The sequence below is a fragment of the Ranitomeya imitator genome, chromosome 5 (assembly GCF_032444005.1).
Source record: "Ranitomeya imitator isolate aRanImi1 chromosome 5, aRanImi1.pri, whole genome shotgun sequence".
Taxonomy (NCBI): domain Eukaryota; kingdom Metazoa; phylum Chordata; class Amphibia; order Anura; family Dendrobatidae; genus Ranitomeya; species Ranitomeya imitator.
In genome coordinates this window covers 698,288,130-698,300,837 of record NC_091286.1, presented here as the reverse complement: position 1 = coordinate 698,300,837, position 12,708 = coordinate 698,288,130, and the positions used below count along the sequence as shown (strand labels likewise).

The following is a 12,708-nucleotide window of genomic DNA, read 5'->3' as shown; positions in this document are numbered from 1 at the left end:
TCTTGTGGGCTGCACGGCCAAGAGCATTGATCTTGTGGGCTGCACGGCAAAGAGCATTGATCCTGTGGACTGCACGGCCAAGAGCAATGATCGTGTGGGATGCATGGCCAAGAGCAATGATCTTGTGGGCTGCACGGCCAAGACCAATGATCTTGTGGGCTGCACGGCCAAGAGCAATGATCTTGTGGGCTGCACGGCCAAGAGCAATGATCTTGTGGGCTGCACGGCCAAGAGCAATGATCTTGTGGGCTGCACGGCCAAGACCAATGATCTTGTGGGCTGCACAGCCAAGAGCAATGATCTTGTGGGCTGCACGGCCAAGAGCAATGATCTTGTGGGCTGCACGGCCAAGACCAATGATCTTGTGGGCTGCACGGCCAAGAGCAATGATCTTGTGGGCTGCACGGCCAAGACCAATGATCTTGTGTGCTGCACGGCCAAGAGCAATGATCTTGTGGGCTGCACGGCCAAGAGCAATGATCTTGTGGGCTGCACGACCAAGAGCAATGATCTTGTGGGCTGCACGGCCAAGAGTAATGATCTTGTGGGCTGCACGGCCAAGAGCAATGATCTTTTGGGCTGCACGACCAAGAGTAATGATCTTGTGGGCTGCACGACCAAGAGCAATGATCTTGTGGGCTGCACGGCCAAGAGTAATGATCTTGTGGGCTGCACAGCCAAGAGCAATGATCTTGTGGGCTACACGACCAAGAGCAATGATCTTGTGGGCTGCACGGCCAAGAGCAATGATCTTTTGGGCTGCACAAAAGAGCATTTCATGCAATGAACAAGTACTTTCATAGGATGATCGGCAGTCTGTTTGCACTGAAAGATCATCATGAAACGCTCGTTCACATTAATTATATTATTACTTATATAGCACCATTGATTCCATGGTTTTGTACATGAGAAGGGGTTACATACAAATTACAAATATCACTTACAGTAAACATAACTAACAATGACGGACTGATACAGAGGGGCGAGGACCCTGCGCTTGTGGGCTTACATTCTACAGGATGGTGGGAAGGAGACAATAGGTTGAGGGTTGCAGCAGCTCCGGTGTTGGTGAAGCGGTACCTCCGGTGTTGGTGAGGCGGTAGCTCCGGTAGTGATGAGGAAGCAGCGGGGTCAGTGCAGGCTGTAGGCTTTCCTGAACAGGTGGGTTTTAAGGTTCCGTCTGAACGATCCGAATGTGGTTGATAGTCGGACGTGTTGGGGCAAAGAATTCCAGAGGATGGGGGATATTCTGGAGAAGTCTTGGAGGCGGTTGGGTGAGGAGCGGATAAGTGTGGAGAAGAGAAGGAGGTCTTGGGAGGACCGGAGATCACGTGAGGAAAGATATCGGGGGATTAATTCAGAGATATATGGAGGAGACTGGTTGTGGATGGCTTTGTAGGTCAATATTAGTAGTTTGAACTGGATACGCTGAGGGAATGGGAGCCAGTGAAGAGATTTGCAGAGGGGGGAAGCGGAGGAATAGCGAGGAGAGAGATGAATTAGTCGGGCAGCAGAGTTAAGGATGGACTGGAGAGGTGCAAGGGTGTTAGCAGGGAGGCCACAGAAAAGGATGTTGCAGTAGACAAGGCGCGAGATGATGAGGGCATGCACAAGCATTTTAGTAGATTGACGGTTGAGGAAAGGACGGATTCTGGAGATATTTTTGAGCTGGAGGCGGCAGGAGGTGGAAAGAGCTTGGATGTGCTGTTTGAAGGACAAAGCAGAGTCAAGGGTTACTCCGAGGCAGTGGACTTCCTGTACGGGGGAAAGCGTGATGTCGTTAATTGTGATAGATAGGTCAGGTAAGGAAGATCTATGAGATTGAGGAAAGATGATGAGTTCAGATTTGTCCACATTGAGTTTGAGGAAGCGAGAGGAGAAGGAGGATATGGCTGATAGACATTCCGGGATTCTGGACAGCAGATAGGTGACGTCTGGGCCAGAAAGATAGATCCGAGTGTCATCAGCATATAGGTGGTACTGGAATCCATGGGACTTTATGAGTTGTCCCAGGCCAAGTGTATAGATTAAGAAGAGTAGGGGTCCTAGAACAGAGCCTTGGGGGACTCCAGCGGAGAAAGGGTGGGATGAGGAGGTAGTGTGGGAGTGTGAGACTCTTTCAAGTCTCCCTTCATCTCCACTACAAGTCCACCACACAATTAGTCCAACTTAAAAATCCACCCGCTATTTTACTAATCTTTATCAAAGTCTGCCCCATCCAATGTTTCTCTAATTTTAAGAACTCATCCCATGTGAAACTAACGCTTTACTACAAGCACTTGTTGGCATTCTTCTTACCAAACTTCTCTCACGTCCGGTCTTCGGGAAATGTTTCACCCATTCCATCATTCTTCCACCCTACTAATGTTCACTAACAACTTCTCACAAGTGTATAATGTACAAGCATTAACCACCATCGATTTTCCAACACTACATTTACTGGAGAGGTCTAGAACGACTTACTCAATCTTCTGACCACTTGTATTAAGTCTTAAGATACTATAAGCTCATAAAGTTGCAAAAATTGATTCACTCGTATGTACCATGATACCATAACGTAATGTCTTCCGTATTTAGGGAGTGATCATCTTGATCTTCGGATGCCTTTTGGATAAAAGAGTAAGTGGCTAATTGACTCGCTGAGATCATGAATTACATTTATCGACATAAAGCTGTGGATATTCAGCATCTCATTAATCTTTTCAGATTCGAGAAGCTCTGGCCAAATGGTTTCAAAAGCTTCAGTCTCTGTTCCCGTCTCCAGCCTGCTGTGAACACGGCTCGTACAACGTGGTAAGGAAATGGTCATCATCAAAGTGGGATAATGAGTCCGGGGGCAGAAGTATTGTATCATAGAAACTTTAATATACAACTAGTTACACATGAGGTGTTATCCAGTACCTCTCACTCCATCATAAGACGGCAGTCACCTTCCAGGTATCAGCAGGTCTTGTTAATGGCCGGCAGTGTCCACATATACTATTCTAATGATTAGGACAGGTGCAAGTTGGATCTAATTAATAAAGGATTGCCCCTGCCTTATTAATGCCTTGACAGCAGCGCCTCTCACCATCTAATAGTTGGTGGTGTTGGATGTATAAAATGTTACAATGTTAGTGTTGGAAGGGACCTCCAGGGTCTTCGCGTCCAACCCCCTCCTCAATGCAGGATTCACTAAATCATCCTAGACAGATGTCTGTCCAGCCTCTGTTCGATGACTTCCATGGAAGGAGAACTCACCACCTCTCATAGGCGCCTGATCCACTCATTGATCACCCTCACTGTCAAAAAGTTTTTTCTAATGTCTAATCTGTATCTTCTTCCTTTCGGTTTCATTCCATCGCTTCTCGTGTTTCCATGTGCATGAGGATAAGGATGATCCCTCTACACTGTGACAACCCTTCAGATATTTGTAGACAGCTGTTAAGTCTCCTCTTAGCCTTCTCTTTTGCAAACTAAACATTCCCAGATCCTTTAACTGTACTTCGTAGGACATACTTTGCAGTCCGCTCACCATCCTGGTCGCTCTTTTCTGAACTTGATGCAGTTTTTCAATGTCTTTCTTAAAATGTGGAGCCCAGAACTGGACACAGTATTCCAGATGAGGCCTGACCAAGGAGGAGTAGAGGGGATAATTACTTCACGTGATCAAGATTCTATGCTTCTCTTAATACATCCTAGAACTGTGTTTGCCTTTTTTGCTCCTGCATCACACTGTTGACTCCTGTACAGTCTGTGATCTGTTAGTATACCCAAGTCTTTTTCACAAAAGCTGTTCCTTAGTTCTATTCCTCCCGTTCTATAGATGTAATTTTCCTTTTTCTTGTCCAGATGTAGAATCTTGCATTTTGCCATTTAATAAAATGGTATTTGTCGCTGTCCATTGTTAAAGCTTATCTAGATCCTTCTGAATCCTTTCCCTGGCTTCTCTAGTGTTAGCTATCCCTCCCAACTTTGCATTATCTGCAAATTTGCTCAGTTTTCCTTCAGTTCTGGAATCTAGATAATTTATAAAAATGTTAAACACTGGGGCCAGTACAGAGCCTTGTGGTACCCACTTGTAACACTTCCAATTGGATGTGCAACCATTTATTACCACTCTTTGCACACGATCACTGAGCCAGTTATGAATGCACCTAACCGTGGCCTTGTCAATCACATACTTGGTCATTTTTTTCTATAAGGATAGTATACTTTATCAATTGCTTTACTGAAGTCGAGATTTACTATATCTACCGCATTTACCTGATCCACCCAGGCAGTGATTCCACCATAGAAGGAAATTTGATTAACCAGAGCCACCATGGGTTTGTAGCAAACAAGTCATGCCCGACTAATTACTGTATTCTTATCCTCGTACTTACATACATGCTGTTTAACAACTTGTTCAAAGATCTTTCCTGGTATAGAGGTAAGGCTCACTAGCCTCTAATTTCCTGGCTCTGTCTTCTTTCCTTTTTTGATGATAGGGACAGCATTTGCCCTTCTCCAATCTTCTGGGAGTTCTCCTGTTCGCCAGAATTTTTCAAAGATTCTGGCTAGTGGTTCTGCAATTTGCTCTGCTAACACTTTCAGTATCCTAGGAGGTAAATCATCTGGATTAGGAGATGTATATTCATTTAAATTAGCTCAGTGTTCCCTCACAATCTCTCTGTTTATGGACAGAGTGGATTCTTTTATTCCTTCAATGGCACCGTGAAGATCAGTTGATGTTATAATTGCTTTCTTAGAGAGAAACAATAAAGAGAACACACATACAAAATAGGAATTTAAGTTTGCTCTTCTCAACATCATTTACCACTTCACCCTTTTCGAACTGCAAAAATCCTATGGCATTTGACTTTTCTTTTGCTTTTGACATACCCCCAAAATGCTTTTTTTGCTGCTTTTAGTCTCCCTTACAAGCATTAATTCATTACTGGCTTTAGCTCTTCTGACCCTTGGCCTGTATTACATTCTTCTTTAATACGGTAATAATCTTTACATAGCACCAACATATTCCGCAGCGCTATACAGTTCAGCAGTTCATATACAAGTCATAAGTAAAAATGTTCAAAGTAATACAATGCCCCCTCTTTCCATTTAATATACATTTCATTTTTAACAAGTAATTAAGTTCCGTGTTCATCCATCCTGGTCTTTTTAAATGCTTCCAATCCTTTATTCTTTTCGGGGTGGTTACTTAACTGCAGTAAGAATTTCATTTAGCAAAATCTTGGACATTTCTGTCCTTCAGAACAGAACATCCGGCCATTGGACCTTTCCTACCCTCTTTCTGATTCCATTAAAATCTGGCTTTCTGAAGTCCAACCTTAAAGTCTGAGTCCTCGCTGGTCTTCCTCTTGTAATCCATAATTTGAGGATAGCATGGCCGCTGCCTCCTACATTCCAAGCCACCTTTACCTCCTCAACCACTTCCTCCCCGTTGGTAAGAATTAAAGGGAACCTGTCACCTGAATTTGGCGGGACAGGTTTGCGGTCATATGGGTGGGGTTTTTGGGTGTTTGATTCACCCTTTCTTTACCCGCTGGCTGCATGCCGGCTGCAATATTGGGTTGAAGTTCATGCTGTGTCCTCCGAAGTACACACCTGCGCAAGGCGCAAGATTACCTTCCGCAGGCGTGCACTTCGGAGGACACAGCATGAACTTCAACCCAATATTGCGGCCAGCATGCAGCCAGCGGGTAAGGAAAGGGTGAATCAAACACCCGAAAACCCCGCCCATATGACCGCAAACCTGTCCCGCCAAATTCAGGTGACAGGTTCCCTTTAAGTCCAAGATTGCAGATCCTCTTGTTCTCACTTCTACCTTTTGAAAGAAAGTTGTCAGCAAGAGAAGATAAGAATTTTCTGGACTCACTATGTTGTACTTTTTTTGAGAACAGACATCTGATGTAAAAAGAGTTCATCCATATCTTCAGTCTGTCCAGGTGGCTTATAGCAAACACCTACAATAGTGTCCTTTCTGTTCTTCTATCCTTGTATTCTTATCCAAACAGTTTCTGAAGAGCTACCATTCTCTGAAGCTTGGATCTCTGTGGAGATATGTTTTCCTAACATACCGTATATATTGCATCACCTCCTCCCTTCTTGCTAATCCTGTTTCTAATAAATTGTTGCCTTCAAGGTTTGTATGGCATTCATGTGCATCATCCCACCAAGTTTCAGTGAGAACTATGACATCAAATCTCTCTTCCTGTGTTAGCAGCTCCAATTCTCCTTGTTTCTCATGCTCTGTGCATTTGTATAGACACATTTTAGTTTGTAGTCGGTTTCTCTTGCTCCTCTATTTTCAGAGTTTGTTGTTTTTGTTCTCCCTTTCCACTTCGAATAGCAGGGTTCTCATAAGAATTCATTAGCTGTATATTTTTCCTGGCCATACATTTCCCCATCCCATATTGCTCTAGCTTAAATCTTTCCTGATGAGTGGAGCAAGGTCTCTGCCAAATATGGGTTTTCCTGTTTTTGTAAGATGCAACCCATCTCTAGCAAGAAGTTCATCATACAGGTAAATTCACTCCATGGTCAGGAAACCGAATACGTTGCTCATGGCACCATCGAGCCAGTTGTTCACCTGTAGAATCCTGTACAATCGCCTTGGTCCATGTCCACCCACTTGGGAGGATAGATGAATGATTGATAATCCATTTACGTGCTAATAATTGTTTTAACATTCTTGCCACCTGATGTGTTGAAAAAAATTGGAAGAGAAACACAATTTTCATAATTTAATCTACGATTTAAATCCATTGTGGTGGTAAACAAATCTATCAAGAAAGGATAAAAGTCTGGACTTCATAAAGTTGAAGAGACCGACCAGTTTTGGACTGTAATACCAGGCACATTTAGTAAAAATAAACTAATGAAGGGGATGCTGTGCTGGACAGCTGCATTGCCTTCAATCAAGCCATTAGTTGGAGTGTTGAGGGCCATTTGACCACAGATCCAATGAGCATATCCTAAAGCTGGCCATGAGAGAGTGCTTGGCCAACTTTCCCATACACATGAGCATCGGCCATGAGTTTTCAATGGGCGGAGAGGAGAAAGCTCTAACATGAAACCAATAACATCAAGCATTGACATACCAACTGCCTGATTGCCCCCAATAACATTAGTCAACGGAGAGTTGGACGGCCTTCATACATATCAGATGGTCACTTTTTGTAATACTGGGGAATCCCGATAAGAGAGTCGTCTCAAAGTGTTGAATTTGCAATTGGTAGCTGTCCATAAGGATAGTCAAGGTGCCGTCTAAGTGACTATCAATGAAAAAGAGGTAGCAGAAAAACAAAGTGCTACATTCTTAAAAGGAAGCAAAGTCCTGGAGAGCTCAACATGAAAAGATGTGGAACGACAAAAATGGGTGATCAAAAAACGCTTTCCTTCACAACATTCGGACAAGTTAGTGGCACACTCAAAATTAGAGTATCATCATTAAAGTCTACAATCAAGAGACTCCCTATATGTAAAGGCAGAGAGGTTATTTCAGAATGTGACCATTGGTAACACTAAGGAGCGAAAGCCACATCAGACTAGGAAGAAAATACCACCGCTTGTGGAATGAGCCTTGATGGATGGAAGAAAGGAAACCGAACTTGTGCCAGAACGGTGGGAAGAGAATAGTGTAAAGGAGAGAAGGCTCCTGCCCAGAAGCTACTCCATGTATCGGGGAAAAGAATAGCGTAAAGGAGGGAAGGCTCCTGCCCAGAAGCTACTCCATGTATCGGGGAAGAGAATGGTGTAAAGGAGGGAAGGCTCCTGGTCAGAAGCTACTCCATGTATCGGGGAAGAGAATGGTGTAAAGGAGGGAAGGCTCCCGCCCAGAAGCTACTCCATGTATTGGGGAAGAGAATGGTGTAAAGGAGGGAAGGCTCCTGGTCAGAAGCTACTCCATGTATCGGGGAAGAGAATGGTGTAAAGGAGGGAAGGCTCCTGGTCAGAAGCTACTCCATGTATCGGGGAAGAGAATGGTGTAAAGGAGGGAAGGCTCCTGGTCAGAAGCTACTCCATGTATCGGGGGGAAGAGAATGGTGTAAAGGAGGGAAGGCTCCTGCCCAGAAGCTTCTCCGTGTATCGGGTAAGAAAATAGTGTAAAGGAGGGAAGGCTCCTGAACCGGAGGCTAATCCATGTATCGGGGAAGAGAATGGTGTAAAAGAGGGAAGGATCCTGGTCAGAAGCTACTCCATGTATCGGGGAAGAGAATGGTGTAAAGGAGGGAAGGCTCCTAGCCAGAAGCTACTCCATGTATCGGGGAAGAGAATGGTGTAAAGGAGGGAAGGCTCCTAGCCAGAAGCTACTCCACGTATCGGGGAAGAGAATGGTGTAAAGGAGGGAAGGCTCCTGGTCAGAAGCTACTCCATGTATCGGGGAAGAGAATGGTGTAAAGGAGGGAAGGCTCCTGCCCAGAAGCTACTCCATGTATCGGGGAAGAGAAGAGCGTAAAGGAGGGAAGGCTCCTGCCCAGAAGCTACTCCATGTATCCGGGAAGAGAATAGCGTAAAAGGAGAGAAGGCTCCTGGTCAAAAGCTACTCCATGTATCGGGGGGAAGAGAATGGTGTAAAGGAGGGAAGGCTCCTAGTCAGAAGCTACTCCATGTATCGGGAAAGAGAATGGTGTAAAGGAGGGAAGGCTCCTAGTCAGAAGCTACTCCATGTATCGGGGGAAGAGAATGATTTAAAGGAGGGAAGGCTCCTGCCCAGAAGCTACTCCATGTATCGGGGGAAGAGAATAGCGTAAAGGAGGGAAGGCTCCTGCCCAGAAGCGACTCCATGTATCGGGGAAGAGAATGGTGTAAAAGAGGGAAGGCTCCTGGCCAGAAGCTACTCCATGTATCGGGGAAGAGAATGGTGTAAAGGAGGGAAGGCTCCTGGTCAGAAGCTACTCCATGTATCGGGGAAGAGAATGGTGTAAAGGAGGGAAGGCTCCTGCCCAGAAGCTACTCCATGTATCGGCCACATGTGGACAAGGTGATGTTTTAGCAGAAAAAAAGAGAATATCCTCCAGCGGTAGCCAAAAATGTAAAAAATATAAGTTTATTAATCACCTTGAAAACTGTAGCAGCAGGTCACCAAAAGAGATCCATAGACATAGGAGAAGCAGACCAACTAGTTTCAGCTTAGCGCCTTAATCATGGTGGCGTTTTAGTACGGGCATGTGTGGTGGCAGCGGTGTCTGGTGATTATGGATGATGTGCCTATAGATAAAACTTGCAAGATAAATTTTGAAGTGTACAGAGATATATATGTGCAGCTCGGACCCAGTTACATACTCTAAACCTGATCTGATTCACCATATATATGGACGATGATCAAAACAGGACAGAAAGAGCCACAAACAGTGAATGAAGAGAGGATAGTCAAGATTTGTTAAGATCCATTCATTCCAGACTCATAAGCTCTATAAATAATAATTGTTCCTCACCCACCTCTGCTCTAGCGCTGGATTTTGCTTCCATCCCCTATGAACAGATGTGCTAGTACATGCCAGGTTCTGGTATTGCGGCACACATCACTGATGATGACATTATCTTAGGCCTTTTCAGACTGACTCATATGGCAAACAACCAACTTCATATGAAGGACGTAAAGCACCCTGCTATCGTGCATTTTCAAGAGTTAGCTTGATCTTCCTGTAGAAACCTGATGGAACAGAATACAATTATCTTCCCAGCTACTCCTATCTGCAATTTGCTGACTCTAAGCTCAGTCCAACGATTCCTGGTGCTATTAAAGGGAACCGGTCACCCCCAAAACGGAAGGTGAGCTAATCCCACCGGCATCAGAGGCTTATCTACAGCATTCTGTAATGCTGTACATAAGCCCCCGATGTATCCTAAAAGATGACAGAAAGAGGTAAGATTATACTCGCCTGGTCCGATGGGTGTCGCGGTCCGGTCCGGCGCCTCCTATCTTCATCAGATGACGTCCTCTTCTGGTCTTCACGCTGCGGCTCCGGTGCACTTTGTCTGCCCTGTTGAGGGCAGAACAAAGTACTGCAGTGCTCAGGCGCCGGGCCTCTCTGACCTTTCCCGGCGCACTACAGTACTTTGCTCTGCCCTCAACAGTGCAAAGTACGCCGGAGCGTGAAGACCAGAAGAGGACATCATCTGATGAAGATAGGAGGCCCCGGACCGGGACGCCCATCGGACCAGAACCGGACCGCCCCTGGGTGAGTATAATCTAACCTCTTTTTCTCATCTTTTAGGATACATCGGGGGCTTATCTACAGCATTACAGAATGCTGTAGATAAGCCCCTGATGCCGGTGGGCTTAGATCACCTTCCATTTTGGGGGTCACAGGTTCCCTTTAAACTCGCAGCTCTCCGTCAAGTTACAATAACTGCATCTCTGCAAGCAAGTTACCAGTTTACCAATCTGGCAAAGAAATCACCCTAGCCAGAAATCTAAGCAATTATTATTATTATTGAACTATTATGGTGAATCAAAATGGAGGAAACACCTCGGTAGAGTAATGGGACTCTTCCTGCATTCAATGGTGAGACTGTTCCTTCATTATTTGTGGAGACAATGATAGTTTATTTTTTTCTCTCCTCTGAAATTACTTAGAATATACAAATAATACGAAATTTATGTGATTCATGCCGCTGTTTTGCATTCCGGATTTGGTGGCACATACCAGAGGTCAGAATTATAAATGGTAAATGAGATGTATAACTCAGTATTGTACTCCTGGAATTGTGGGACATAACCGTACTCATTTAAATTAGAGTAACTAGTTTATCTATACATATCTGCAGAAAGATACAAGCTACTCATCTCTGCTTTTCCTGTACATCTGGCTCAGCTGCATCTAGGGTTTTTAACTCCACTAGCCCATCTAATCATGCAGTACTAATTCACATGCCATCCTGCAAGTAAAGCTAGACTGCATCGTCGCCTCTGGTCCCTGCTGCTCACCTTGCCCTACGGCTTAGACAATTCACCAGTTCCGCCCACAGCACTAAAATTATACGGATGTGGATTTTCCAAATTACTTTTGGACAATGAAGGGACCATGTAATGCATGGCTGCAATTCCTAAATGTTTAATGCAACAGTTTGCTAGATCACTTGAATTAATCCTAATAGTCTCCACTTCACATCTTGCTGGATTTGTTTCAATCCACTGTACTGGTGAAATTATGAAGATTTGGTCACCATCTAAAACACTTTTGGGTCCAACTATAGAACTAAAACTTTTCTAGAACATTCTATCTGGGTAATGTAGGGAAAACATGCTAGTTCATCAATGCGATGCTCCTCATTTAGGTTAATACTTTTAAGCAAGGCTTCGTGTCTTCCTGTAAAGCGTCCAGAAAAGCAACGCTTATGTCTCGTCATGATTAGAAGAGGAAGATTTGATACTTACTTTCCTTGTGGTTCCAAGTGCTATTGCCAAGAAAGCAGGGAACCGCCATGGGTTCCAGCTCATCCCCAGATTCCGTAATATATAACAGAGAAGCTAGTGGGACTTGCCAAGTGCTTCTGTACAAATCACTCTCTAATTTCCAAGTTTGTAAACAAAGCAATTAAGTTCTGAAAATGGGGAGGAGACATTCCAAAGTATTAGAGCTCTTCACACTCCAACTTAGGTCGACATAATCTAGTGACTTGTCCAGAATATCAATTCGGTTTCACTTTGTGATCAGGATTTAACTGCAACTGGTGACAGTGCTAAGTTATGAAGAGAGGATACATGGGTCTTTATAATCTGGACACCACCTTCTTCAGTTGAGGATACATTAAGCTTGAGTTTCACAAAAAGCCATCAAGTCTTAAGCTGAATGCAGCACGCTTCTGAATAAGTGGGGTACTTGTCACTCAAAGTTATGACCTGTTGACTAGATGAGCAAATTTAATCTCAGGTCACACAACACATGAATGTAGAGCTCAACAAACAGGCTCTCCATACTTGTGTCGTGACTGTCACACAGCTGCGACACATGTAGCTGCGGAGCCGAACAGCTTATTGGCCGCCGCGATCCAGGAAGCCGGGTTCCCTTTGCAGCTTAAATCAGTAAGCGCTATAGCTTGCCGAATAAGCCCTGACCCGATCAAATTCGCTCATCTCTACTGGTGACCCCTATGCAAATGATCAAATTGCAGCCAAATGTAGAATAAAAAAAGGTAAAGGGAAGCATTAGTGATGAGCGAGTATGCTCGTTACTCAAGTTTCTCCGAGCATGCTCAGGTGGTCTCCGAGTATTTTGTCGTGCTCGAAGATTTAGTTTACGTCGACACAAGTGGGGACTGCCCATTAGTCAATCCCCATATATATTCAAGCTGTCTAGCAGCTACAAATCATGCAGCTGCGTCGACAAACTAAATCTCCAAGCATACAGAAATACTTGGAGACCACCCGAGCATGCTCGGAGAAACTCGAGTGACGAGCATACTCGCTCATCACTAGTAAGTATCTTTACGCATCAAAATGCCCTAATTATTTATATTTGTGTCTTCTAGGAGCAGATCAGTGAAACAGAAGTTATAAACGCCTACAGACAGTTCTTCCACAAGTCATGTAATGACCACCTAACGCTAAATCACCAAACATTTGCTCTTCCCACCTTTGTTTCAACACCTGGAGGGGTAGAGGGTGTGTGTGAAGGGAAAAAGCAACAGCCACATACTGACTGTAAATGTATTAGTTAATACTGTGAAATAAATATCAGAACTTGGCTGTAATCATCCTCAATTACATCATGTGGT

The 12,708-nt window shown here is 44.4% G+C and overlaps 1 protein-coding gene across 1 annotated transcript in view; it reads left to right on the top strand.

Moving 5' to 3' along the window:
- Positions 1–12,708, top strand: part of LOC138637959 (adhesion G-protein coupled receptor F3-like) — an 82,313-nt gene that overhangs the window by 69,038 nt on the left and 567 nt on the right. The window contains exons 13-15 of the mRNA XM_069726880.1: positions 2,578–2,619; positions 2,707–2,793; positions 12,463–12,588. Coding sequence (XP_069582981.1) covers positions 2,578–2,619; positions 2,707–2,793; positions 12,463–12,588 — 255 coding nt within the window. The remainder of the gene's footprint in view (positions 1–2,577; positions 2,620–2,706; positions 2,794–12,462; positions 12,589–12,708) is intronic.